The sequence below is a fragment of the Furipterus horrens genome, unplaced genomic scaffold (genome assembly GCF_987537825.1).
Source record: "Furipterus horrens unplaced genomic scaffold, mFurHor1.1.pri manual_scaffold_3, whole genome shotgun sequence".
NCBI lineage: Eukaryota > Metazoa > Chordata > Mammalia > Chiroptera > Furipteridae > Furipterus > Furipterus horrens.
In genome coordinates this window covers 30,333,414-30,360,418 of record NW_028327173.1, presented here as the reverse complement: position 1 = coordinate 30,360,418, position 27,005 = coordinate 30,333,414, and the positions used below count along the sequence as shown (strand labels likewise).

Below are 27,005 nucleotides of genomic sequence, written 5' to 3'. Positions count from 1 at the left end.
TGTATACTAAGTGCCACTGAATTGTTCATTTTAAAATGGTTAATTTTGTTATGTACATTTTGCCTCAATTAAAAAAAATGCTTTTATGAAGAAAAAGTAAACTAAATCTGTAATTAATTTCTAAATAAATCATACTTCTTAGTGTTAGGAATCTGTGTACCAGCACAAAACCAGGAATCTAAGGAAAATTAACAATGATGTTCTTGCCTACCACAAGTCTCTCCAGGTTTTTGGTGGGCAGGGGAAGAGATGTCACACATTCAAAGACTTGTCCATGGTGGCCCTGTTTGGTCACTCAGGACCACTGTTTCCCTGAACTAACATCCCTAGAGAATCCCACTACATTAGTGCAGTGCAGTTTGCTCAGCCATTAGCCCTGCTGTTGTATGTGTGGCTGATCAGCCATACTTTCAACCTCGCTACATGAAACATGATTATTTTATTAGTAAGTCTAGTTACTCATAGGTCCTAGGTTAAATTAGACAAACATTTGATTCTCCAAATGATGATTTTTCCAAATTCACAAACATTTCCACTTTACCATAAACTTGTTTCTTACATCCATTTGTTAATTTTTCAGCAATTTTTATTAGATGGTATATTGGTTTTACAATATGCTCCACAAACTTTTTCGTATATTTTCCTTCAAGAGATGGAGCCCAACTCTCCTCCCCTTGAGTGTGGGCTGGACTTAGTGACTGGCTTCTAGTGACTAGAGTAAAACTGAAGTGACAGCATGCACTTCTGAGATTAGATAATAAATGACATGGGGGCTTCCTCTGCTGTCTTGGACCACTTGCTCTGGGAGAAGCTCACTGCCATGTTGTGAGGACACTCAGTAGCCCTATAGAGAGGTCCCCGTGGTGAAGAACTGAGGCTTCCTGTCAACAGCCTGCACTAACTTGCCAGATGCGTGAATGCGCCACCCCGGAAGTGGGTCCTCCAGGCCCAGTCATGCCTTCGGATGACCGAAGCCCCATCTGACCACTTCACTGCAACCTCATGAGACACCCTGAGCCAGAACCACTCAGTTAAGCTCCTCCCAGATTCCTGACCCACAGAAACTATGTGACACAATAAATGTTTATTTTTTTGGCTACTAAGTTTTGGGGTAATTTGTTATATAGCAAAATAGGTAACAAATATAGATGGACTGATTTAACAGCTTTTGTAGATTTCTGCAAAGCCTGAATATAATGGCTTTCATTTTGTCTTCACAGCAGGATCTTAAGGAATCTTCATTGTCTCTGCCCAAGCTCTGTGTAGCTGCAGGGGCAGGGAGTGGGGCAGGGAGGGGCACCTAGTGAGGGAATTGGCTGGAAGTCATCATACTGCCTAGCCTAGACTGCCTGTCCTTAAGAAGAGGGGATGGGGAGGGTAAGGCAGAGGAAGGCAGAGCAAGAGCAACAGAAAGGGGGGCAACAGAGGGCAGAAAGGGGGTATTAAAGGGCAGAGAGACCCTGAAGTCCCTGAGAACTCTGAAGTTCTGGCTTCTCCAAGTTCTCTTAGGCCCCAGCAATACATTCAATAGGAACTACTATAAACTTTACATGTATTTAGCACTGGCTGGTGTGGCTCAGTGGATTGAGCGTTGGCCTGGGGACCAAAGGGTTGCCAGTTTGATTCCCAGTCAGAGCACATGCCTGGGTTGTGGGCCAGGTCCCTGGCTGGGGGTGTGTGAGAGGCAGCTGGGTGATGCTTCTCTCACACATCAATATCTCTCTTCCTCTCCCTTCCCGTCTCTCTAATAAATAAATAAAATCTTTTAATAAAAAAAAAACTTTACAAATATTTAAAGGGAACATGTTTTCAGTAAATTGGTAATTTGGTGAATTGGGTACTCAGCAAATTGATCATTTGGCAATTGATTTTTGGTAAACATACATTTGGCAAATTAATTTACAACAATTGATCTGCTTCTGATGGTCAAATAGTAATTTTTATGTTGCCAAGGTAACAATTTATTTGTAAAAGATACTAATATATTTACATGCACATATCATATATATATTTCAAATCACCAACAGAATTCATTAATTTATCCTTCCAAAAAACTTTATGACTTTGAAATTTCTTTTCTCTAGGGAGGGAGACAGTGAGCGAATACTTCTGTGGCTTTAGACAACTTGTCATGATTAAGTCCCTGCGTGCCACTAATTCCTGGAATAGCCAGTCTCCTTGGGAGGAAACAGCCATTTTTCATTTCACAAGCAGTTATAAATGGAGATGAATTCCAGGCAGGCCCACTTTGGAGAAGTCTTCCCTTAAATTTTGGCTTGCTTAGGTTAAGTGGGATCATCATTGAAAGAAATTCTAAAACCTTAATTCTATGAAAACAAAAAAACCCTCAGAAATTAGCAGGTGAAGACGTCAGGACCTTTTCCCTGGTTATTTCTCCTTCAAAGTGAAGAACAGACAAGAATGGCCAATCAGGATCTCTTGCAGTGGGGACCAGACAGCCATGGCTTGGTGCACAGGTTTCCTCCTCCACCCTTTTTTAAGAGCCTGGCAGGGCAGGGTGTTCCCTGAACCTTTAACACAGTGCTCCTGACCCACCCCTCCTTCAGGGCACTGGCACAGGAGTGAGGAAAATGTATTTAAGAAACCCAGCTTTGCCAAACATATTTCAGGAAACTGCATTTAAAATACTGAGAAAAGGAAAGAAAGAGAAGCTTATCCCACTTGGACAGATAGAGAGCTGCCACCACACATGAGCCTCTGCCTCCACTAATCCCACTGTTTTAAGCTTGGCCACAAAATTATGTGACCCTCCTCCCACTGAGATGTGGGGGTCTATGGGCTTCCCTTCACGCTTGTCAGGAAATGGTGCTGTGTGGCTTATAGGGCTAGGGCAGAAAAGGCCATGTCGCTTTGGTCTGGAATGCCTTGGGATCTCACTCTCGGTTACCCTCTCCTGGAATCCAGCTGCCAGGCCGAGAGACCTGAGCCACGTGGGGAGACCATATGTCGGTGCTGCAGTGACAGTCCCAGCTCTGAGTCAAAGGTTCCAGCCCTCTCCTGCTACCCAAGGCTGGGACCCAGGTAGCAAGTGCCTCACTGGCCTTGGATACGAAATTCAAGGAAGAAGCCAAGAAACTCAGTAATCTTTGAAAAAGCCGATGTAATCTTTTTAAAAAATCAAAAATTAATGCAAAATTACTGATGATAAACAGCATGTCAAAATGTTAAGTTAAAGACAGGATCAGTAAGAGTGCTGTGGGAGCTGTATGGGAATGTGAGGCAAAAGGGCAAAACAGTAGATGGTGAGGCCCCGTACATCATGGAACAGAGAGGATTCATCTCCGTATCCTGTTCAGATTCCTGACCTACATCATATGAGGCCTCCCGCCTCAAGTCTCCCTGGGGCTCTGGCTGCCCTATTATATTGCAATCCAGGCCGTCTTCCTGCAGTGGTGCCTTCCCTTACCATTCACCAGCTCATGGTTCACTTTTCAGTGGCTCCATGCTGCCTACTGGAAAGAGTGCCCACTACTCTACCTGGCATTCAAGGTGCTCTGCAATCCGGTCCTAGCCGACCTTTCTAGCTCTTCCTGGACCAAGACCTCGACAAGCCTCCACCAAATGATCTACCTATCATTCCCCACACACACCTTGTGTTTCCCAATGGCTAGGCCTTCATTTATACCATTCCCCTTTCCAGAATGCCCTCTTCTGCTCCTTTCTACTTTCCTAAAGCCTCCCCATGCTCGAGACTCAGCTCAAACACCATTTTCTCAGCAAATTCTTCCTTGAGCCCTCCTGCTGAAAACAGATTCTCCCTCCTCTCAATTACTAAAGGAACAGGGAAGGAAATAACATCCTGTAAACACCTGCCATGTACTCCATGTGAAAAGCATATGCTTTGGAGTCAGACAGATCTGGTTTGCATCTAATTAGTTGGGTAACCTCAGAAAGCATAATCTCTCTGTGCTTCAATACTTTAGCTTGAAAAATTTAAAAATCCTATCCCCACCATTTATCCACTGGAATATTTAAATACCTAATATGTGCTTGGCCCTGCATTCTTGTGGTTATTTTGAGAATTAAATGCAATGATGCATGGAAAGTTGCTGGCACACAGGGGTGCTCGAGAAATAAAAATTTACTAATCCTACCATCATCTGACCTAGTTCCTTAGAAGAAGGGCAGTCCTTGGGGTGATTTCTGTTTAAAGGGGAACCACCACATAAGCCTGGGAACCAGAGCCAGCTCTGGACCAGGCAGATTCTAAACAACTGTTAAAGCACCATATTGTTGATTTGAAGTATAGAAGGTGACTCTCATTTTCTGAATAACTTGTCCATCCACACCGAGTCAGCATCTCCCCCTTGCCAAGGCTATCCAGGATACTCAACAAGGCTCTTTGTGGGCAGGACAGAACTTTTAGGAGCAAATGTGCCTACTCTCACTGCCATCCTCTGTGACGTGGAGCAGCCCTGGCTGCCCGCCCTACCTTCGTACTGGACTTCCAGGTGCATCGTGCGCAGCACATTCAGCACGCAGTCCACAATGCTGGGGTGCGTGGCTCCGACGATCGACTGGCAAGACAGACAGGACAAGGTGGTTACTCTTTACATCTTGTCCATCTGGGAGGAATGAAAGCAGCCTGGTAGATGGTGAGAGTGAGGGCAGTGGGAAGTCACTGGGCAGAGGTGGGCAGCCAAGAATCGACTGAGAATCTGTTAAAGTCACCACTAAAGCCCCGAGCTCAGGAGGCGTTTAGCTGAGACTAGCTAGTCACATGCTGGAGGTGCAGGGACAAGGGGATTACACTGGCTTGGGGGACGGTGGGCACACACTAGGGAGAGTGGGAAGATCCTAAATCTTCTCTTCCTCGGGAACCTCGCCTAGTCAGGGAACCCCGCTTTCCTAAGTCTTCCACCTTTACCCGTGTGTTGGTTCCTGCCCTTCAGCATTAAACATCCTCTTGCTCACCCAGATTGAACAAAATTGTCCTTCGACTCTGTCTTCTCTTGCCACTGCTCTTTTTGCCCTTTACTCCCAAGCTTCTGAGGGGAAGCCACTTCTTCACCCTCTGACAGGCTGCTGCAATTTAACTTTTCCTGCCATTGGACAGTCCCCTAATTCGCAAAAACTTTTCCTGCTGGGACCCTCTTTCAGTTCTACCATACTTAATCTCTCTGTTGTATTCAACCCAGCAGATCATGTCCTCCTTATTGAATGAAGTTCTCTCCCCTAATGATTATCACAGCCTTGTTTTTTCCTGTTTTCCTTTTATGGCTTTCATCTTTTTTTTTTTTTTTTTCAAAGAGGCAGAGTGGATGTCGAAAGAACAAGGACTCTCCAGTTAGAGAGAGTGGATTAACTTCCCACTTAGTACAATAAATACCTCTTACTTAGTGTGTGGCCTTGAATAAGTTAGAAAACACCCTCCAAGGGCTTAGTTCCATCATCTTTAAAACGGGGATAATACCTGCCTCCATCAGCTATTGTGAAGATAAAAAGAGGCAGTGTAAGTAAGCCCCTAACACAGTGCCTGGCACGTAGGGGCCACTTAATAATGGGAACTGGAAATAATAATGATCATCAGATCTGTTTTGCTGGACTTTCTTCCTCAGCGCACCTCTTACATGTGGTAGTGTTCCTTCTCTTTTTACTTTGTACATTTTACATGTGATCTTATTTAGTTTCATGGTTTTATGAGCTTCTCTGCTCACGAAATTCAAACTGCCATCTTCACCTCGGGTCTCCCTCTGGAGCTTCAGCCCTTTATTTTCTACTGTCCAATAGGCATCTCTGCTAGGTGTCCTGCACAGGGATCCCGCAGTTGAGCTAGCAAGCAGAATTACTTGGGGAGTTTAAAAAGAAAAAGCATAACTAAAGGCCGCCTAAGAGCTGTCAGATTCTATGGGAGGGAGGCTCAGCATTGAGTATCTTTTACCTATCTATTTATTTATTTTTTAGAGAGAGGGGAAGGGAGGGAGACAGAGAGGGAGAGAAACATTGATCAGTTGCCTCTTGCACGTGCACCGATGAGACTGAACCTGCAACCCAGGCATGTGCCGTGACCGGGAGTTGAACTGGCGACCTTTCGCTTTGCGGGATGACACCCAACCAACTGAGCCATACCCGTCAGGGCAGAATTAAGTATCTTTTAAACAGGTGACTTATCTGTATCTTCTGTAAGCAGTTTGGCCTGTTCCTCAGATGGGCACTTGGGAGCCACCAAAGCTCATCGAGTTTATCGAATTAAAACCTAACTCTCCAATCAAATAGGTTTTTCCTGCTCTTTCCATGGCGTACAACTCACACTGCTAAGTTCAAAGCTGGGTGTCATCTTTGACTCCATTCTCTTCACTGCCTCAAGTCCCATGCATTCTGCCTCCAAAATGTCTGTCCAACCTGGTCACCTGTATTCCCACTACTACAGTTCAGGCCTTATCCTCTCTTTGCTCTCTTAATTGCCCCCTTGCTTCCAGCCCATCCTGGAGCTGTTTTAAGAGCTTTTGATGGTTCCTCTCAACACTATTCTTTGAGTCCCTAATTCCCTCCTTACCAGGCATGGTGTCTTCGTGTGGTCACCATCCCCCACATCTGACTTTGCTCACATTCCAGGGCACTGTCTGAGAGAAAGGCAGACCAGAAACAAAGGAGCTCTCCTGAGCACTGGAGATCTGGTCTCTTCACTTACAAACTGTCTACAAATGCACCATGATTCTTTCCCTGTCAAATTGACTCCTTTAATCTTTTCTACAGTCCTTTCATCATCCTTGTTGCTTGTCTCCAGCACTTTTAAGTCTGCCAACGTCTTTCTGATCCTTAAGTAAACAGGCAAATCTCTCTGATGGGAGACATGACCTCTCTGCCCTGCCTTGGCCTTCTAGAAGTAACACCAATTAAATGGCAGACATGCAGTGGGAGGCTGAGCTCTGTTTCTCATGCCTGTGTGCAGCGCAACTGTGGAAGGTAATTGTAAGGTTACCGTGTGTGAATCAGAACCACAGGAGCATGAAGCCTGGGCTCACCTGGGCCGTCCTGAGAGTCTGCAAGGACAGCTGCTGAGCTTTTGCAGACACAGAGGGCAGTAAGGCTATTAGACCTTTGTACACTTGATTCTGGTACTTGGGATTGCCGTGGACCAAAGAATCCAACAGAACCTGCACTTCCTCCTGGGTCTCTTCTGACTTAGACTTTGCCAAAAATTCTGCTATGGATCGTACACCTGAACAAAGAAGAGAGCAAATGCTAAATTGGAAGGGATTTATGATAACAGTCCCCATTCAAGATTGCATAACATGAGGCAATAGGATTAAGATGTATTTAACCAAGCCCATCCAATCAAAGCAAAATTGAGGCTTAGTTTCCTGTTGCGTCACTGTCTTATTCACCATGAGCTGAGTGGCTGGAGGGTTTTGTTTCAGCATTGGCATCTCAGCTTATCAAACTGCTTTAAAATTTAAAATGGCTCTGCAAAATGCAGAGATAAAAAGATTATGCTTTTTTTTTTATTGCTTTGTGATAACTAACACATGCATAGCGCTCAGCAGTTTACAAAATGTTATGGCAAATACTACATTATTTAAGCTATATCGGGAAGGAGGTGTTAGTCCCATTTTATAAATAAATACACTGAGGCTCAGAAGCCGTGGGGGAGACACAGAGAGCCATGATTAAAGTGCGGTGAGGGAAGTGCTTTGGGAAAGCGGTGCACAGGGGATGGTGCCCCTGTGACGTGCCTTAATCAGAGCGCTTGATAGCGCATACCGAAAATCCTGGACTAGTTACCTTTCTCACCACACTATAAGCACTTCGAGGACAGGGGCTGTATTTTCTTCGTCTTTGTATTCCCAGCACCTTAGCATAACTTGCACTCATATGCAATGATTTTATTTCAATTTTATTTCTAGTCATAACTCGATTTCACAAAGGATTTTAGGCAATGACTCCATAAATTTTTGTCGAATGGATACATGAAAAAGGATATATGTGAAATGGAAAAAGTATTTCTGAAACCACAATAGAAAAATTTGAGCAAATGATGAATCAGAAAAATCATACATATGGGTGCGAGCTAGTTGAGTCCACTGGACAAAGTGCTTCCAGCGCAACCAGTTCCACGCTCCACTTTCCTGTAGCAGTGCTGGGGGCTGCCACCCTTTCACCCAGGCCCCGAGGGAGACACACACAGTACCCACCATAGCTTTCACAAATGAGCTCCTTGTACTTCCTGCCAGAGTTTGCAATAACCTGAAGTAGCTTGATGGATTCCTTCTTGTCCTCCTCTTTGATCTTCTCCAGCCCGAGTATTTCCAAGAGTGTTAGGATGCCTCCAACCTCAAGGAATTCTATAAGGTACCGGTTACTGTCCAGAGGGATAGAAGAGTAAAAATAAGACACTTGTCAAGTTCCTTGGCAAAACCTTTCTAAGGGATTTCAAGGTCCTTTCTTCACAGACGTTGCCCTCCCATCCGGGAAATGCTTGTGGGTAAAGTGACGCAATAGTTGGGAAATTCTTCCTTTTGCATTCAGCAGGAAATGCAAACATTCAATACAATGAACATGTCTTGTGTTTGGTTTTCTAGCATCTGGTCTTCTTGTAATAGCACCTCCACTGTCCTTTGGGGAGTCACCCCTTCACCCTCATGAGCCCTTGTGATTTTGGTACGGAAAGCAGGTGACAGGGTATGTCATCCTTCTGATGGCAGTCATTGGTCTGGACCCAGGCATGTGACCCAAGTTGGTCCATTGAAACTCAAAACCTGAGACTTCCTTGGGAACCCTTGGGAAAGATATGCTCTCTTTTTGGTGTGGATGAGCTACAAGGATGCATATTTGGAGCTTCTGAAGATCATAGCACAATGAGGCCTATCAATACAGAGGAGAATAGGGCGGAGAAATGAGAAAAAGGGAGGGAGAGACCAAGTGCCAACACCATATTTTTTAAGGGGATTTATTTATTGATTTATTTACTTATTTATTTATATTATTTCTTTATTTTTAGACAGAGGAGAAGGGACGGAGAAAGAGAAGAAGAGAAACATCAGTGTGTGGTTGCCTCTCACATGCCCCTGACTGGGAACCTGGCCCACAATCCAGGCATGTGACCTGACTGGGAATCAACCCGGTGACCCTTCGGTTTGCAGGCTGGCACTCAATATACTGAGCCACATCAGCCAGGGCCCAAAAGTATATTTTGAACCCTTTGTAGTCAGGCCTGAAATATGGATTTCTATCCTCTGGGCTTTTCAATTAAGTGAGCTAATAAATTCCCCTTTTTTCTGGTCCAATATGAGTTGATTTTCTGTATTTCAAAACCAAGAGGATGCTGACTAGTAAAGGGTCAATGGAGAACATACGATGGAGGAGCAACTAGAACAGAACCACAGCTGACACCACCCTGGGCCCATCCTGGGGGCTGCTAGGTACCCACAGATAACTAGAAGACCTGGTTCCATGTGGTGTGAATGCCAAGGACACCATGAACCTGATATGCAACTGAGAACCTGGAATCTCTCCAGAACAGAACTCACCTGCTCACAGCTGTTAAGAAGATGCCAATGGACCTTAACAGCTTCTCTAGGCACAAGCCATTCATATAGCTGTATGGGAAGTTAAAGAGTGAATTTCGGGGTGGTTTTCCACACAGAAACCAGATCCTGTGCCTGATCCCTGGCACCACCAAGACCCAGGATGACTAACAGCTGAATTGAGTGAGCCCTTTATCTGAGAAGGGTCACTAGGTTGAAGGAGAAGGGGTCAAACACATGGGGGAGGGGTGTAGGGGTGGCAGGCATGTTCATGGTCCTCCAGGAAGCTCTTCTGGGGTGGTTCTGCCACCTTGGCTCTGACAGGCTCTCTAGAGAGCAAGAAGGCTCTGATGAATAAAGGGTGCACGTGGAAAGCTGGTGGTCAATTTTCCAAACCTCTCTGTGCCATGACCATTGCACCCTTGGGTCTCAGCATAGTTCATTACTTTGTGCATTCTTAGACTTCTCTAAAAATAATCAGCTTCATCATTAATTCTCAATTTTGTACTTGCTCAAAGCTTTACACTGGAGGTCACTATTTTTATGAAGAATTGCATGTCTTCCTAATAAGAATAACAGGAGAGAGTGGAAAATTAAACTCTGATTTAAAACAACCTCAGTCTTTAATGTTATTTTTAATGTGAGCCTTTGCAAAAAGCTTCATTGTAATAAAGCACCCAGAGCACGCATCAGCTCGGATATAAGGTATGAAATCAAGCCACAACAGAAAAGGAACCAGTCAACAATTACTAGGCTCATAACACATCACAGGCTCTTAGAACACTTAAGAAATTAGCTGAAATTATTGCAGCTCGTGGAGGATAACTGAGAGCTTCCAGGGCTGGTAAAGGCTAATGTAATGGGTTGGAGGTAATGGTGCTTTGTTGCGGGGGGAGGGTGCGTAGGCACATTATCTCTGCTGCGCCCTGGTTCCCAGGATGCCAATAGAAGTAGAGACAGATTGGCTCATTAGGAAAGGCTCTTCCCTGCAAAAACAGTGCCTGCTCTGAAGCCAGGCTCCTCTGCCTGTTGCTGCTAAAGCTGGAGGCCTGGCAATCAGCCCACACGGCAGTCTCTCCATTCCTACCTTGCCGTCCACCCTGCCTCCCCAGCCCCCAGCCCCCATTCTTGCCCCAGTGCATTTTCCTTCTTCAGTTACCAGCTAGGCTGACCGGTTTTCATCGTCTTCTGTTTCCTGTTCCAAGCTAGTCCTATTTTCATAGCCTAGAAAGACTTATGTAATTTTGGTCTAGCGTTTTGCGTTAGTCCCAGAAGTCTCCCACAATACCAGCAGTGCAAAGCATTCGCTGTGTGCCAGGCACTGTGCTAACTACTGTGCTTGCTCTGTGTCACTGAATGCTCACCACACCCCGAGGTGGGTTCGACTTCCTGAGGAACAACCTCCGACAGGTTAGTGACCTGTCCAAGGTCCCAATGTTAACTGATGGAACCAGGATACGAACCTCGTGAGCCTAACTCAGAGTCCGAGTTCTTACAGCCAGGTCTTCCTGCCTGTAGAAAGGTGGAGGGAGTGTGGCTATTCATGCAGCTTTATCTCCCCTTGTATGGTGTTGGGGGCAGAACTGAGGGTCTGCGCTGTCCCCTGGGTGGGAGACAGTGAAGAAGAATGGATGGCATGTGGGCTTTGGGCCAGACACACCTGTCAAACCTTGTCTCTGCCATTTACTAGAAGTTATTCAACCCTAAAAAGGCTCATCCTTCTCATCTATAAACTGGGATAATACCAATCACTTATTAGGCCTGGTGTTCAGCTCATACCATATTTGTACAGTACATAACTCAGTGCTAGAAAAAGACTCAATAAATAACTAATAGTTTTGTCATTATAATATACAAATCCTTAGTTTCACTCACATATTCTGGCAGTTCAAAGTTAAAAAAAGGGTTTGAGGCTTATGTGGGATTATGTGATTGTTAATTGTACAAAACATGATGATGCTATATTGGTTTGTTTTCCTTCAAAATCCACTGTAACTGGGGGGTTGGGGAGAAGAAGTGGGGTTACTGATTCAAAACACTATGTCACTCGGCTGGTCTATTTTCTCTGTTGTATGACAAGGTCACAAAACGTTAGGAAATTAATAATAATTTCAGGTGTAGAAACCGAATATACATCTATATATTAAAAATGTGGTTTATTTAGTTGTTCAATAAGCACTCTGACTGGCACTTAGGATAGGAAGAAGAATACTGGTAATAAGAGCAATGATGGAGTAAGAAAGGAGGGTGGGCTGAATACAGAATTCTTGAAACACTACCATTTAAGGGGCGGGTAGGGCATATCTGTAATAGTGACTGAGGAACAGAAATGGAAGAAGGTAGAGGAGAGAGAAGAGCTTAAGAGGGTCAGTGGTCAGAGCCCTGGCCGGGAAGCTCACTTGGTTAGAGCATTGTCCTGCTATACAAAAAAAAAAAAAAAAAAAAAAAATCAGTGATGCCTTGAGGAGAAGGAGGGTTGAACTGTTAGGATTCTTCTTCTGCACCTCCCTTCACTCCTGGGTCATAGACATAAAAGTTTGGATTTCTTGGCATCCCTGAACTTACAAAAAAGTAAAAGAAGAAGGGGCAGTGGTCAGGCAGGGCCGGGGCTAAGGTCAGGTGAGTGAAGCGCTTGCTTGAGCGTAAAATTTAAGGTGGCATCAGAAAAACTCAGTCATCAAATAATATTTCAATGTACTATTTTAAAATAAAAACTAATATACAAATCCATGATAAATACAAAAGCAAAGTTTTCGATAAAGATAGGACATGATTCTGCACATGTGTGATTCTGCCTCACACACTCCCTGCTGTGGTCAAATGGAAAACGCTGTCACCTAAGATAAGGTGGGAAAAGAGTACTCTAGATTAGGTGTCAAGGAGGTTGCTGATTACCTTGGTGAGGGTAGTGTCATGGGTTGTGGGGACAAAGCCAGATTATAGGTGCTGATGTTTCTCTAAGCACCATCTGTGAACAACCAGCATCAGAATCATCCAGGATGCTTGTGAGAAATAAAGAGCCCAGGGATCCTGCCTCATTCTACTAAATCAGGCCCTTAGGGTGGGGGTAGGGAGGTAGACTGGCAATCTGCATTTTAAGCCTCTTTCATTGTGTACTAATATCTGAGAACATTGGGGCTAACCTAACAATGTATTCAGTGGCATTCCCTCTGGCCTGTGTGCCAGGCCTGAGTCTGAGTAATAGTTTCATCAATGACTTACGCATAAGAAAAAGAGAGCTGTGTTGACTTAAGCCTTTAGTTCTGTGTAGCTGCAGACTCTCTGGCTCATTTCTTCCTTTATTTAGCAAACATGTATTAAGCACCCATTATGTGCAGGACATTGTGCTAAGTGTTAGAAACACAGAGATGAGTAGAGCAGATGCAATTCCTGCCCTCATAGTGTTTACAGTCCAGTGGGGGAAGAGATTTTAAGCACATAATCAAAATAAAGTGTTATGACTATTGAGTTATAAGTTCTATGAGGATATACAGCAGGGAACCTAGGTTAGTCTGGGACTCAGAAAAGGACTTCCTGATAAAGTATATTTAAATTGAGATCTGAATAATGGAGTAAGAATTAGTCATATAAAGAGTGAGTTTAGAGAAGGGGAAGGGTTCAGGGAAGGAGAAAAATGTATAATAAAAGGGTTTGAGATGAATCCATAGACTGTTATGGGCACCCAGAAAGGGAATATGCTCAAATGGACCCATAACTCTAACTATTCCCTTGATGGTGACAAATCAATCTTCAGCCCCAATCTGCCCCTAGGGCCCCTGAACACAGGCACCTCAAATTCAACATGTCCCAAACCAAATGTGTCTACCCCCAAATTTTGCTCCTCTTGTATCCTCTTCTCACAGAATGGCACCCCATTCATTAATTTCCCCCAAACCAGAAACATGAGAGTCACCCTGAAGGCTATAAGTGCAGATGGCAGCTGGGTAAATGGGTATGGAACTCAGTTCCAGAGATAAATGTGTTCAGGGGTTCACATCTGTGAGTCTTTAAACTGGAATAGTGTTCACAATGGATTAGATCACTCAGGGAGAAGGTGAGAGTGACCAGAGAAGAGGGAGGGGAATGGAGTCCCAAGAAACGCCAACATTTAAAGGATGGCTGAAGAAGAAATAGAATGAACAGAAAGGAGAAAACCAAGAGAAACCAAGGGAAGAGTGTTCTGAGAAGTGGGAATGGCTGACTGGCAAATGCAACTGAGAGGTGATGCATAAGGACCGAGGATGTCGCCACTGGGTTTGCAATAAAAAATCATTGGTAACCTTGGCAAGTCCTGCACAGTGGAGTGGCAGGGACAGAAGTCAAACTGCAGTGGGTTGAGGAGAAAAGAGAGGTAAGGAAGTGGAGACAGAGGCCGATAACCTTTTCTAGAAAAAAGTTTCACCATGAAGTGAAAGAGCTGGGAGGAATATAAAGTTGAGACAGAGATTTAATTAAGGTAGAAGAGATTTGAGCAGATATAAATACTGATGAAAAAAGCTGGTAATACCCTGGCTGGTGTGGCTCAGTGGATTGAGAGCCAGCGTGCGAACCGAAAGGTCGCTGGTTCGATCCCCAGTCAGGGCATGTGACTGGGTTGTGGGCCAGGTCCCCAGTTGGGGGCATGTGAGAGGCAACCGATCCATGTATCTCTTGCACAATGATGTTTCTCTCCCTTTCTCTCTCCCTTCCCCTCTCTTTAAAAGTAAATAAAAAATTTAAAAAGCTGGTAATGAGAAAAAGTTGGAAACTATAGAAGAGAAAGAATGAAGTCCCTAAGAAGATGGGAGGGGATTTGAGTGCAATCCCAATAGAGGATTAGCTCTAGACAGAAGGGATACCACCTTCAACTCTAATGGGCACAAAAGGTTAGGAGTGAGAATAAGGATATATTTGCAGGTTGGAAAGACAGGAAGTTGTGGGAATTCTTAACTTTTCAGATGATATTTTGACCACAGATGTCCTGTTTTAAAATCTTAGAATGGAAAGAAGAGCTCCCTCAATAATCTCTCCTTTTTTTTCTATTGAATATGGCCTATTTTTTTTTTTTTCCTGTTCAGCAAAGGATACGTGAGTCTTAGCCAGGTGGTCAAGCGTACAAGGAACAAGCTGGCTCCCTGGGAAAACTCCTGCTCCAGTTCAGCGGCAGTCTTGCCTTGGTTGGTTTCAATGAATTTGTTGAGGATGTGACTCCTTGCGACTTTTCCAGCATTGTCCCAATCCTGTAAAAAACTCAAGAGCCGGCTAATTGCTGCCTGCTCCTTTATAGAAGTCATGGTCAATCAGTCCTGAAGTTGGCTACAGAGGGAAGGAAAAGAGACAGGTTACCAAAATGTTTAGAAGTATGCAAGTCCTGTAGGTTACTCTAGGGGTTTTGATTTTCCAGCAATCAGCTGGAAGTAGGTGAGCCTCTGTCACCCACATGGATACAGTGACATTCAAAATACACCTCTACGACTGGTCACCTGCTACTTGAACAGGGAAGATCTGGCAATGTTGTAATGGAGTTAAGAATATCAGCCCTGGCTGGTGTGGCTCAGTGGATTGAGCGCTGGCCTGCAAACCAAAGGGTCGCTGGTTTGATTCCCAGTCAGGGCACAAGCCTGGGTTATGGGCCTGAACCCTGGTTGGGGGCGTGTGAGAGGCAACCACACATTAATATTTCTCTCCCTCTCTTTCCCTCTCTCTCTAAAAATAAAGAAGTAAAATCTTAAAAAAAAAAAATCAAGGTAGTAAATGCCTACCTCAAGTTTAAGGTTAAGGGCTAAAATTTTAGCTCTTTGGCCTCTCTGCTGATGCCAGCAACTAAAAGAACCACAGCCTCCAGCTGAGATGAAGGCGCTTGCTAAGGACCTGGGCCTCTTTCACCCCCTCACTTCACACAGGGTCAGAGATTTGGGGTCTTTAAACACCTGGCCCCCTCTTATGCCCATCAGCCAAGGTATAGTACTCCTTAACCTAGTTCCTTGGGCTTTTATACTAACTTTCTTAAAAACAACTTAAAAAAAAAGTTAGTGGGAAGAAAAAGTTCCCATTCCATAGTTGGATTAATGGGCTGTGGTTTGTAGGAGGCTGTGTCCTTGGGAGAGTGTTTTCAGTTGGGGGAGGGAAGGTTTAAAATAAACCCGTTTTCCAAAAATAGTTGTGATTGAAAGTGTTATTATCCATAACAAATGTTAGTGCTGATGGGAGAGAGGCATGTGTGATTCTTTTGTCTAGCAGACAAGTGAAAGTCATATTTCACATTATCATGGGGTTTTCTGTGATTTACAGAATATTTGTGAAACATTACTTGCAGTGGCCATGATTGATATGGAGAGAACAGCTTGTGTGTAGGGGAGATGTGTATTTCAAGAAGACGATTCAACATGAAATTTACAGTCCCATAAAGTGCTTCTACATCTTTGCCAGAGATCTAGTTAAAAGGACTTTACAGTCTGAAACATCCTAAAATTGATTCTAAATTAACGTTTCCTCACATGTATTTGAGATATTGATGGGGCCCAGCTATCAGGATTTTATTAGGAAGCAATAATCTGAAGCATGCTGAGACAGACATACATACACACCAGCCTCCTCTACTCCCTGGAGGACGCTAGATATGTGCCCCCAGGAAGGGCGTCACGTAGCCTCTGGGATACACACAGCTATGAAATCCTGTCAGCCTGAGCAGCCAGATGAATAACTGTGGATCAACCTAAACATGAAAATGACCAAAAGCTTTCATGGGATCATGCATCCATCACTGGATAACATTGCATCCCTAAGTCTGAGAATAACTCTCAGAGTCTGTGGCCATCTTCAACAGCCAAACTGGCCTCAAGAAAAGGGGGGTGAGTGGCTGTTCTGGACCCCAGGGAGGAGGGGTTGAGTCAGGCTGGAAAGCACACTGTGCCCCTGCCCTGCTCTGGATGGACCCATTCTAGGATTAAAACTCAAAGTCTGTTGGAAATGCACCCAGCAATTCTAGGACACCACGGGGAGGAAACGTACAGCTGGATATTCGATATTATGTCTACTTGAGGACCTCAGTCTTCCCCATCTTTTTTTTTTTAAAGTATATTTTATTATGTTGTTACAGTAGTCCCAACTTATTTTTTTCTTTGCTCCCCTCTGCCCAGTACCCTCCTTCCCTCCAGCAATCCCACTCCCCTTAGTTCATGTCCATGGGTCGTACATATAAGTTCTTTGGCTTCACCCTTTCCTATATTATTCTTAGCTTCCCCCTATTTTGAACCAACAAATTATGCTGCTTAATCCCTGCACCATTTCCCCATGTCTCCCTCTTCCCCCTGCCAGCTGATAACCCTTCAAATGATCCCCATAACTATGATTCTCTTCCTATTCTGATTTGCTTAGCTGGGTTTTTTTATTTTATTTTTTAGATTCTGTTGTTGATAGTTGTGAGTTTGTTGTCATTTTAATGTTCATAATTTTGATCTTTTTTTTTAAAGTAAGTCCCTTTAACATTTCATATAATAATGGCTTGGTGGTGATGAATTGCTTCAGCTTTACCTTTTCTGGGAAGCACTTCATCTGCCCTTCCATTCTAAACGATAGCTTTGCTGGGTAATCTTGGTTGTAGGTCCTTGCTTTTCCTCACCTTGAATACTTCTTGCCAGTTCCTTCTTGCCTGCAAAGTTTCTTTTGAGAAATCAGCTGATAGTCTAATATGCACCTGTTTGTAGGTAACCCTCTGCTTTTCTCTTGTTGCTTTTAAGATTCTCTTTTTATATTTTACCTTTGGCATTTTAATTATGATGTGTCTTGGTGTGGTCCTTTTTGGATCTAGCTTGTTTGGGACTCTGTGCTTCCTGGACTTGCATGTCTATTTCCTACGCCAAACTTGGCAAGTTTTTCTTCATTATTTTCTCACATAAGCCTTCCATTTCTTGATTTTCCTTTTCTCCTTCTGGCACCCCTATGGTTCGGATGTTGGCATGTTTAAAGTTGTCCCAGAGGTTCTTAAGCCTCTCCTCATTTTTTTCAATCCTTGTTTCCTCATTCTGTACTGGTTGACTGTTTTTTTCTTATATTCCAAATCATTGATTTGAACCTCAGTTTCCTTTCCTTCACCATTGGTTTTGTGTGGATTTTCCTTCATTTCATTTAGCATAGTCTTCACTTCTTTCCTTATGCGTTTGCCATACTTAAGCATATCTGTCAAGCCCGTGAGCATTTTTATCAACAACGTTTTGAACTCTGTATCTGTTAGATTGTCTATCTTCTCGTCTGTTAGGTTGGCTATCTCCTCATTGCTTAGTTATCCCACTGGAACCTTGATCCGTTCCCTCTTTTGGGCCATACTTCTCATCTTGACAGGTTCCTGTGTTTGTTTGCCTCTGTGTCTTAGGTAGAGCTGTCGCACCTGTGATGTTGTTAGGGGCAGAGCTTAAGGTATTTGTCAGTAAAGGGCGACCTGTTTTACCATGTTGTGGCGCTGCTGTATATCAGGGAGGGATCTGAGAGGGAACAATGCCGCTTGCTCAGCACTTGCCTCTTTTCCAGGCAGTTCTCCTACTTCTGTATGGGACTGGCACCTCTCTAGCTGTTGCCCTGGCTGTTGTTCCCAGAGTGGGTGGGTCTGTGGACATTCTAGGACTGTGGGGGCCCTTTAAACAAGCTGACTCTGCTGAGAGACCAGCAGTTTCTTCCTCCACCCCAACCCCCACTGGTCTGCCAGTCAGAAGCAATGAGGCTTGATTTTCCCCGGTGCTGGGACTGTGAGCTGTGAAGTCTGGTGAGGAGCTGGGAACACTCCCCAGGTGTCCCTCCTGACTTTTAAAAAAATGTGTGATTGTGCTTTCTGCTGGCCTGCCGCTGCTGCCACTGCTGCTGCTGCTGCTGCTGCTACCACATCACGTCCTCTCCACCCTGGCTCTGCCCCTCCTACCTGTCTGGATGAGTATTTTTTCTTTATATCTTTGTTTGCTGGACTTCCATGCAGTTTGATTTTCTGGAACCTCTGGTTGTTTCTAGTTTTGAGGTCGTTGTATTCCTTCTTAGTTGTGGAGGGAGATGCAGCGTGTTAGTCTAGGCCTCCATCTTGGCCAGAAGTTCCCATCTTCTTTTCTTTTTAAAAGATTTTATTTATTTTTAGAAAAAGGGGTAGAGAGGGACAAAGAGAGGGAGAGAAACATCCATATTTAAGAGATACATCTATTGGTTGGGGTTGCCTCTCCTACGCCCCCAAGTGGGGACCTGGCCCGCAACCCAGGCAAGTGTCCTATCTAGAAATTGAGCTGGCGACCTTCAGGTTCCCAGGCTGGCACTCAATCCACTGAGCCACACCAGCCAGGGCCCCCATCTTCTTTTTTTTAAACAGAGAAGAAAAACAACAAATGGCAGCATTGAAGGTCACAGTGATATAGCTCTAAATCAGTGAGTATGAAGTGAAGGCCCATCACATGGCACCATGCAAGGTGCTGTGGGAGATGTGGAGATGAATACGATGCTCCTGGGTCCTTGAGGAACTTCAGTTCTTGTGGTAGAGGGGACGAATATGAGATCTGACATCAGACTGGGTTCAAGGTCCAGCTCCCAACTCGCTATTTAGTAAAGACATCAATAGTACCTGCCTTATCTGTTGCCATCCTCCAGTCTCACTCCAGAGGCAGCCACTGCAGCTGTTTCGTCTATTTCTTCTGGTGTTTACCTCTGTTTTCCCAAATAAGTTTCTACTACTTTGTTGAATTGTGTACCCCTGGTCCCCTAATGCCCTGGACCTCGGGATGTGACTATATTTGGAGATATGGTCTTTAAAGAGGTAATTAAGTTGAACCGAGGTCATTAGGACGGACCCTAATCCAATATAAGATCAGGGCACAAATTCATACAGAGGGAAGAAAGACCATGTGAAGACAACAGAAGTCAGCCATATACAAGTCAGAGGCCACAGACGAAACAAACCGTAATACCTTATATCGAACACCTTGATTAAAGCCTCCAAAACTATGAGATAATACGTCTCTGTTGTTTAAGTCACTCCATCTGTGGTACTTTGTTATGGAGCCCTAGCAAACTAGCACATTAGTACTATTATTTATCAATTTTAGATGACACGTATATTCTGGCAGTTGAGGACTTAGCTCTCTTACACCACTCTAACCCCTATTTTTACCCTTTTATCCTCACAATACTATAGTTTTCCACCATTTATAGTTAAATCAACAGTTAGTGTTTACATTATTGGTCAAGTAAATAAACATTGTGTACTCAAGCTGTAACCTATTACGTTTTCTTTCTCACATAAATTGGTTTTACCTGGAGTTAATTTCTTTTTCCCGATTGTTTAGTTTTCTATGTACCTAGAGCTATTTTCTTCCAAATGTTCCAAACATGTAGCAATGATTTTTGCAAATGTTCAGTTCTTACTGATCAGTTCCATCTTTTCTCTGGAGACCTCTGCCCACTGTCTTTTGTTCTTGGACCAGCTGCTGGCTAAGCCTGGTGCACAAATGTTGCCCTGGGATTTCCTTTCGTCAGTCTGCTCTGTAGATCGCCCTACTGCCCGGATTCACCTCATCCTCCTTCCTGGTTTTTGCTCTTTCTGTTGAAGCACATTCTCCAGTAGCTTCTTAAGAAATGAAAATTATTTTTTTTGTGTTCTTAGAAATCTGAAAATATTTCTGACCTCATGTTAGAATGGTTGGGTGTATAATTTCATGTTAGAAATAAGCTTTCCTGGGATTGAGCCTCCCCAGTATTACTGTTGAGAAGTCTGACTTCATTCTGATTCCTGTGCCTGTCTGTGGCTTGTTTTTTACTCTTGATGTTTTTAAAACCTCTTCTGAAATTGTATGATGATAGGCCTTAATGCAGGTCTTTTCATTTATTATTCTAGGCACTAAAAACCATGACCTTCAGTTTTTAGAAATTTAGTTGTCAGGCAACAGCTAGTTTTTCATTAAGGACCTCATTAATGTCAGTCAGTGGAGGTTTTTTTCTTTCTGAGGTCCTCAGGGCCTCTGGGGAAGACTTTTCTATTTTCCCAGGATGAGGAGAAGGTGGGGATGATACATATCTGGCTACTGGCATCCAGGGGATGTGGTGGGGGAGGGCCTGGGTCTGCCGCATTGCAGTGTGTAGCCTTCCATCCATCCCTGCCCTTAAAACTATACCTGAGGTCCCTGAGTATGGAGGCCTCCTGAGTTCACTTTCCTTTCTCCTTATGCAGCAAGAGAGTTTAGAGTAGTTGTTTGGCTGTTGAGAGAGGAGCTCTGGGGTGGGGGCAAAGTGCTGTCCATACAGACTTCAGCCAATCCCCATGTTTAGCTCCATAGCTCATTTCTGACCTTCTATGGTAACTTGTGCTTCAAACATTAAGCCTCTTGGAGGTTAAACTGGGTGAACTGACTTGCTGCTTGTTGGTAATCTCCCCTTGTTGGCATTTAGTTTGTCAAGTCTTAGGATGCTCCAAGCCAGGTAACATTCCGCTACCTGCCTTCTGTGTCCCAAATATTTGTTGAACTTTCATTTGCTATTGTCTTGCCGCCTTCTCTGAACTTTTGTGACTTAACGTATTTTTATATTTCTTCAGTGTTAGGTCAGTAAAGTTTTGAGGGGTAGGGGAAGATAAAATGTGACATCATGTTCAATCAGGTGTCCAGTCCCTTATTAGTTATTTTTATCTCAACTGTTCTTCAAAGTAAGATTTGATAAAAATTAAAAACAAACAAACATGAAATACAATTTTTAAAAGAATTAAGCCCTGGCCAGGTAGCTGTTACAGCACTGTCCCAATACACCAAGGTTATGGGTTCAATCCCCAGACAAGGTGTGTACAAGAAACAACCAATAAATGTATGCATAAGTGGAACAACAAACTGATGTTTTCCCCTCTCTCTCCTCCTTCCCCGCCCCTCTCTCTCAAGTCAATAAGTTAAAAATAAAATAAAATAAAAAGGTTTGCTTATTTATTGAAGGTCTCAGAGCTAAAAAAGGGGTAGAAGTGAAAACTGAACTCAAATTTGTATATAATTTGAGTCCAGTTTCTCTCCATGTAATCGAAAGCACTAATCCTGCTCTCCCCCGTGCTCCAAAGCAACACCAATAACCTCTTATTACCAACTGCGGTAGCTAGCCTGCAGTGCCATCTTGCTTGACCTCTGATGGATTGTGGATGACTCTTCTCGGAACTCCTTTCCTCACCCCACTCCTCACTCCAGATCTTCCTCAGACACCTTTGCAAGTCCTTTTCCTGTTCTCAGTTTTCTTTTCATGCTTTGTAATTTCCTGGGTGATGTCCTTCACTCCCATCACTTCAGGTTATATCTACAAGCTGTGTGACTCCCAGATCCATATCTCCCTCAGCCTGGGACTACCGTCTGAGGTGCAGATCCCTGTATTTAAATTACTAGTGGATGTCTTCACTGGAATGTTTCATATACTCTTCAAATCAATTAGTCCCAAACTGAAGTCATCAAGCCCTCACATCGGCTCCTTCCCCTGTGTGGGTCCTATTTCACATAAGAGCTAACTTTCATGTGTATTCCTCTCCCTTGCCCTCCTTATCTGAATTGTTGCCAGGTTCTGCCAATTACACCTCCTAAATCTCCCCCAGGTCAGTCTATTTATCTTCTTCTCTTCTGCCACTGTTTTCACTTACCCTCATCCCTCCCATGGATTACTTCAACAGGCTCCTAGCTGATCTTCAGTGTCACCCCACTGTAATCTCCACAGTGATGTGAGAGTTAAAAGTGCAAATCTGACAGAGTTCCATGTTTAAAACCATTCAGTTGTCCCCTACATTAACCTCAAGATAAAGTTTCAAACATCTGGGCTCAAAGAACTTTCATCTGAATTCTGTCACAATTGAAATCTGACCCCTCTCCCCCACATGCCCAACTCCGCCCCTTGTCACTGCTTTCAGCGGGAAGTAAGGGGAGGCTGCCAGCTTTCCCACACTTCACATTCTCTAGCACCCCCATACCGTTTCTAAATCATTTCTTTTCCTCTGAGGTTAGGCCTCCTATACTTCCCCCTCCACCTTGCCTCACTGCTGATTTATTGGCCACTTCCCCACGCTCATAGACGACTTCCGCCCATAAGTTGTTCTGTTTACCCAAGACCTGAGAGGCAATTTCAATATCAACATGTTCCATCCTCATATTTTGGGTGGCCAGTATCCCCCCTCACACATAATGGGTGCACAGAAAGTGTTATTTAAACTGATATCCAACACACTGTGCTCATAATGAAAACTTTGATTTTTCTAACTCCACACAGTAATTAATTAAACAGATGTCCTGGGTGCCAGGGGACCTAAAGGATAAAGTCTAAAATCTATGTGGCATACACAGCCCTTCAACGCCTGCCTCCAGGCTAACCTTATCTTGCCACTTCCACGTTACAACAGACCTCCACGGCTCAGCTTTCCAGGCCCTTCCAGGGCCATTGCCGTCTCAGCTGCTGCTCTGCCATTAGGAATAGCCAGCCTCCTTTATGCCCTTTGGATGATTCTCCAAGACAGCTAGGGGTTCTTAGTTCTGAGGTCCCACCTATGCTACCTCTTCACCTACCATGGTGTAAAATTTAAGCATCCCTCCCACTGGAGTGTGAGCTCCTCGGGAGCAGGCCTTCGTCTTCCCTAATGCTATGTAACGACTGATGCAAAATAGATGTTTAATAAATGCTTGCTGGGTGAACGAGAAAAGAAATCAGTCAGCTCCTGTTCAGATGGTTACATCTGAATGTCCATGATATGTAGGTCCATAAAATGACCAACTTCCCAAAGCCGCCATGTGCAGAGCAGCAGAATCTCCATCCAAAGTCTGTGCAGAGTCTATGAGGCATCTCACAGCTATGACAGGAAAGAGCCATGTCAGCAGTGGTGTCATCTTTGGACACTAAGGATGGGGATTCGGTGCCATGAACGGTCAGTTAAATTGTAATTGGAGTGAACTGTTCCTCTGCAAACCATAATGTTCTTTAGCTGCAGCCAAATGGCATTCAAGAAGGGGAGAAAATTTTTTGAAATGTTGAAGAAATTATTTCCAATTTGGTGCTCACAACCAGAGACTCTAATGATCAGTGGAAATGAGAAGCAAACAAATTAGCACTAATGGAAAATGGCTTTTGGAAAAGGGGATTTAATTTATAGTCAACTGGTCATGGCATGCAGCATGCAGTAAAAGTCAGCTTCACCAGCTTGATCGTAAGAACTGGAGCACACACGGAATGCCAGAGAAAAATATACGTATGCCATCATGCTTATTGGAATCTCTCTAAGTGGCAGCCAATTAAAAGAGCCATTATTTTACCTTGGAGAGAAAATGGTCTGAAAAATCAAAGCACGTGAAATTAAAATCCGGATTAGGAACCTTAATCCAAATTGGTTTGTTTGTGGCCTTCTAACCTTGGCAAAGTCTTCTGCAAGGACGACAAACCTACTTTGTCTTCAGTCCAGAGTGGACTCTGTTTTTAATTTCCTCTCCATCTTCAGAGGTGATTAATAAATCTGGACTCATCTATAAATCATTTCTATAGCGGCCAAATGGTTCTTCTTCATGCAGAGAAACTAAAATTACAAAATCTCAAAACCTCAGCTCTTGCACTGTGCCAAAGGTCCTTAGCAACCAGCCAGAAGAGGTATGATAAAATCAAATGGTCAGTAGGTCTTGTTTCTAAAAAAAAAATTCTCTTTTTCCCCCCTAACTCAAAAGACATGTTTCTAAAAGCACAAAGCCTCTAGGGCACAGGCTGCCAGCCTGGCTCACTGTCCCCAGATGGCCTTGGAGACAACAAGGCAGTCACTGTGGGCTGTTCCTGCAGGTTCCACCTGCAGAATGGGACAGACGCCTCCTCTGTGGCTCCCATCCCACTTCCTCACTCTCAGATCCCCACTCAGAGAGAAAGAGAGGAGGGAGGGAGGGAAGGAGGGATAAGAGAGAGGGAGAAAGAAAGAAACCTGCTTCCAAACTTCAAGCCCAGCTAAGGAGAGTGTCCTGGCCTTTACTTCCACCTCAGGGCAAATGTGCTACAATTTGTTACTTCCGTCTCACAGACTCCCACCTTCTGCTCCCCTCTCATACCCTCTTTACAGATGCCTGTTGCCACCCATTACTTCCCTACAGATGCCATCTTCCCCATCACTTCCCCACAGCTGCCATTCCCTCCATCCTCTCGCCACCGACCATCTTTCTCCACCTCCTTCCTGCAAAACCCTCTGCCTTCGTCCTCTCCCCAGACCTACCCTCATTTTCTACCCACAGACTCCACTTCTCCCCTCCCCAGTCTCACTTCTGCCCCCAGCTCTGCTCCACAGATCTGCTTCATGCTCTCCCCACAAAATGGAACTCTAGGTCAACCACAGCTGCTCTAGCCTTATTCTCCTCACCCTTCGTTGCTCTATGCTTCATCTTCCCTGACCTGATTTCCTACATCTCCTTCCCTTCCCAGCCTTCTTACTCTGCCCTTGAAAGCCTTTGTTACTGATCAGGAAAGTCTCCTGTACCACGAGCTTCTCCAGTCTTTCCGACGACCTCCAACCTGTCCTGAAAGCTGCCTCTATCCCAGGGCGCCGCTTCTGCATAGCCCTCTGCGGTGGAGGCTGCTTATACTCTTATGCCCCAAGCACATGAGGGCTGGGAGTGGGATTAATGTCTCCTCACCAAAGTCCAACCTGGTTCTTTAGTCCAGCATCTTCTTGCAGAAACCTTTGCTACTTTGAGGGTCATGCCATTCAGCTGTACTGACCTTTATCCCTCCTCACACTGTCATCTAGATTCCAGAACAACCCGCTCTATTTATCAGGGACTTTGGTACCTAGTTCACAAGCATCTTCTTCTCTTTTCTCTCAAGTCTGCCATCATTCAGGAGGATTTCAATGGCCATGTCTACACCTTGAATGTCTTCTGTACTCCACTTCAGCCACCTAGTCCCATGGCCACACCCTGGACCTTGTCATCATCTGGAACTAATCAAACATCATGACTCCACTTTCTGATCATAACTCTCTCATCTATTTTCAAGATACGGATTCTCTAATTTCACTGGGACCCCAGTCCTTAACATTTTTGACACTCTCCTATGCAGTTTAGGATGTAGGGTTCATCCTCTCAATCTTTTGCCAGGATTTTCAATTTCCTTGTCATTTGTCCTTCCATTTCACCCACATGATAAAACCAAAACCTGGGTCAATTCAGCTAACCTTCCTGTACCCACCACTGAAGGGCTGAATATTGCTGGGGGAAGGGTACATATCACACAACCACGCGTAGACTACTTCTGCTGCAAATGAATGGTCGCCAACCTCAGTAGGTCTCGTAACGTTCCAGAAACCTGTATGCTGTCTTGGTCATCTTGTTCCCATTCTCAACTGCCGTTATTTCAACCTCTCTGCTCTTCTCAAACCTACACACCATCTCCGACCCTACTCCCACAGGCTGATAGCAGGTCCCTATTTTACAGAGAAAATAGAAAACATCAAATAAGAATTCTCTCAACTTCTTGCCACCAAACCTACTAATGTGCTCATCTCACAGGCTTTCTTTTTGTTACGATGTAAAAGTCATTCAATCTTTCTAAATGAACTTCTTAACCAGTGCTTTGGATTCCCTACATTGTTCTTTTTCCAGGGTTGCCACTTTCTCAGTTAACTTTTTCTCTATAATTTTATCTTTTTCCTTTAGCTGGACCCATGCCAACAGCATTTCTCCCATCTGAATAAAAACGTGTGTTCCCTTCCAGCTACTGCCATCTTTCTTTTTTCTCCTAAAGAGCCAAGATATTGAAAGTGTATTGTACACAGTCTTCACTTCCTCACTTTTCTACCTACTTCCCAACTCACTAGTTTGACCTCTGCTTCCACTGAAACTGCATTTGCAAAAGTCACCAACAACTTCCTTGTTTCTAAATCCAGTGGATTTTTTCAAACTTTATTTTATTGGTTTAGTCATCAGCCTTCAACATTTTCCTCCCTTGGCTTCTGAAATACCATGTTCTACTACAGATTATCTTACCATTCTGTATACTTAATCTCAATTACCTTTGCAGAGTCATTCTCCTTTGCCAGACCCTCAGATTTGAGTGCTTCTCAGCCCTCTTTTCTTTTTATTCTACACATACTCTCTGGGTCAGCTCAATAAATCAATCTACTGGTGTGGCTGCCATCTGTAAGGAACTACAGACTACCACATTTCTATTTCCAATTTAGGCTTACCTTGTAAACTCCAGTCAGGCATACTCAACTGCCTCCTGGATACCTCTACTTGGATGTCCCACTGGCACCTCAAATTGACCAGGCCCAGAACTTATCATCTCCTAAAAGCTCTGCTTCCTCTCCTTTTTGTTTGCCCAAGTCAGGACTTTAGAATTCATTTTTCCTTTTTCCTACTTTGCCCCACCAGGTACCAAGTCCAGTGTGTATTTTTTTTTTTTTTTCAGCTCATAAGTGTCTAAGGAATCCATCCCCTCTTCACTCCTGCTACCCTTCTATGCTTTAGGTCACTGTAACCCTTTCCCATTACTGAAACAACTTCCTAACTGGTCTCCCTCCTCCCACTCCCCAATCCATTCTCT

The 27,005-nt window shown here is 44.1% G+C and overlaps 1 protein-coding gene across 9 annotated transcripts in view; it reads right to left on the bottom strand.

Moving 5' to 3' along the window:
• ARMH1 (armadillo like helical domain containing 1) overlaps window positions 1–27,005 on the bottom strand; it is a 33,409-nt gene that overhangs the window by 5,066 nt on the left and 1,338 nt on the right. For 2 of the 9 annotated variants that reach the window (XM_090269324.1, XM_090269330.1), the window contains exons 2-8: window positions 18,379–18,557; window positions 16,055–16,182; window positions 14,556–14,783; window positions 9,492–9,560; window positions 8,157–8,323; window positions 6,987–7,183; window positions 4,454–4,538 (exon numbers count right to left, since the gene is read on the bottom strand). In XM_090269324.1, coding sequence (XP_090125450.1) covers window positions 4,454–4,538; window positions 6,987–7,183; window positions 8,157–8,323; window positions 9,492–9,560; window positions 14,556–14,761 — 724 coding nt within the window. In that variant the 5' untranslated portion in view covers window positions 14,762–14,783; window positions 16,055–16,182; window positions 18,379–18,557. Of the gene's footprint in view, window positions 1–4,453; window positions 4,539–6,986; window positions 7,184–8,156; window positions 8,324–9,491; window positions 9,561–14,555; window positions 14,784–16,054; window positions 16,183–18,378; window positions 18,558–27,005 lie in introns of those variants that run through there. The other 7 variants (XM_090269325.1, XM_090269329.1, XM_090269327.1 and 4 more) reach the window with 6 other exon arrangements.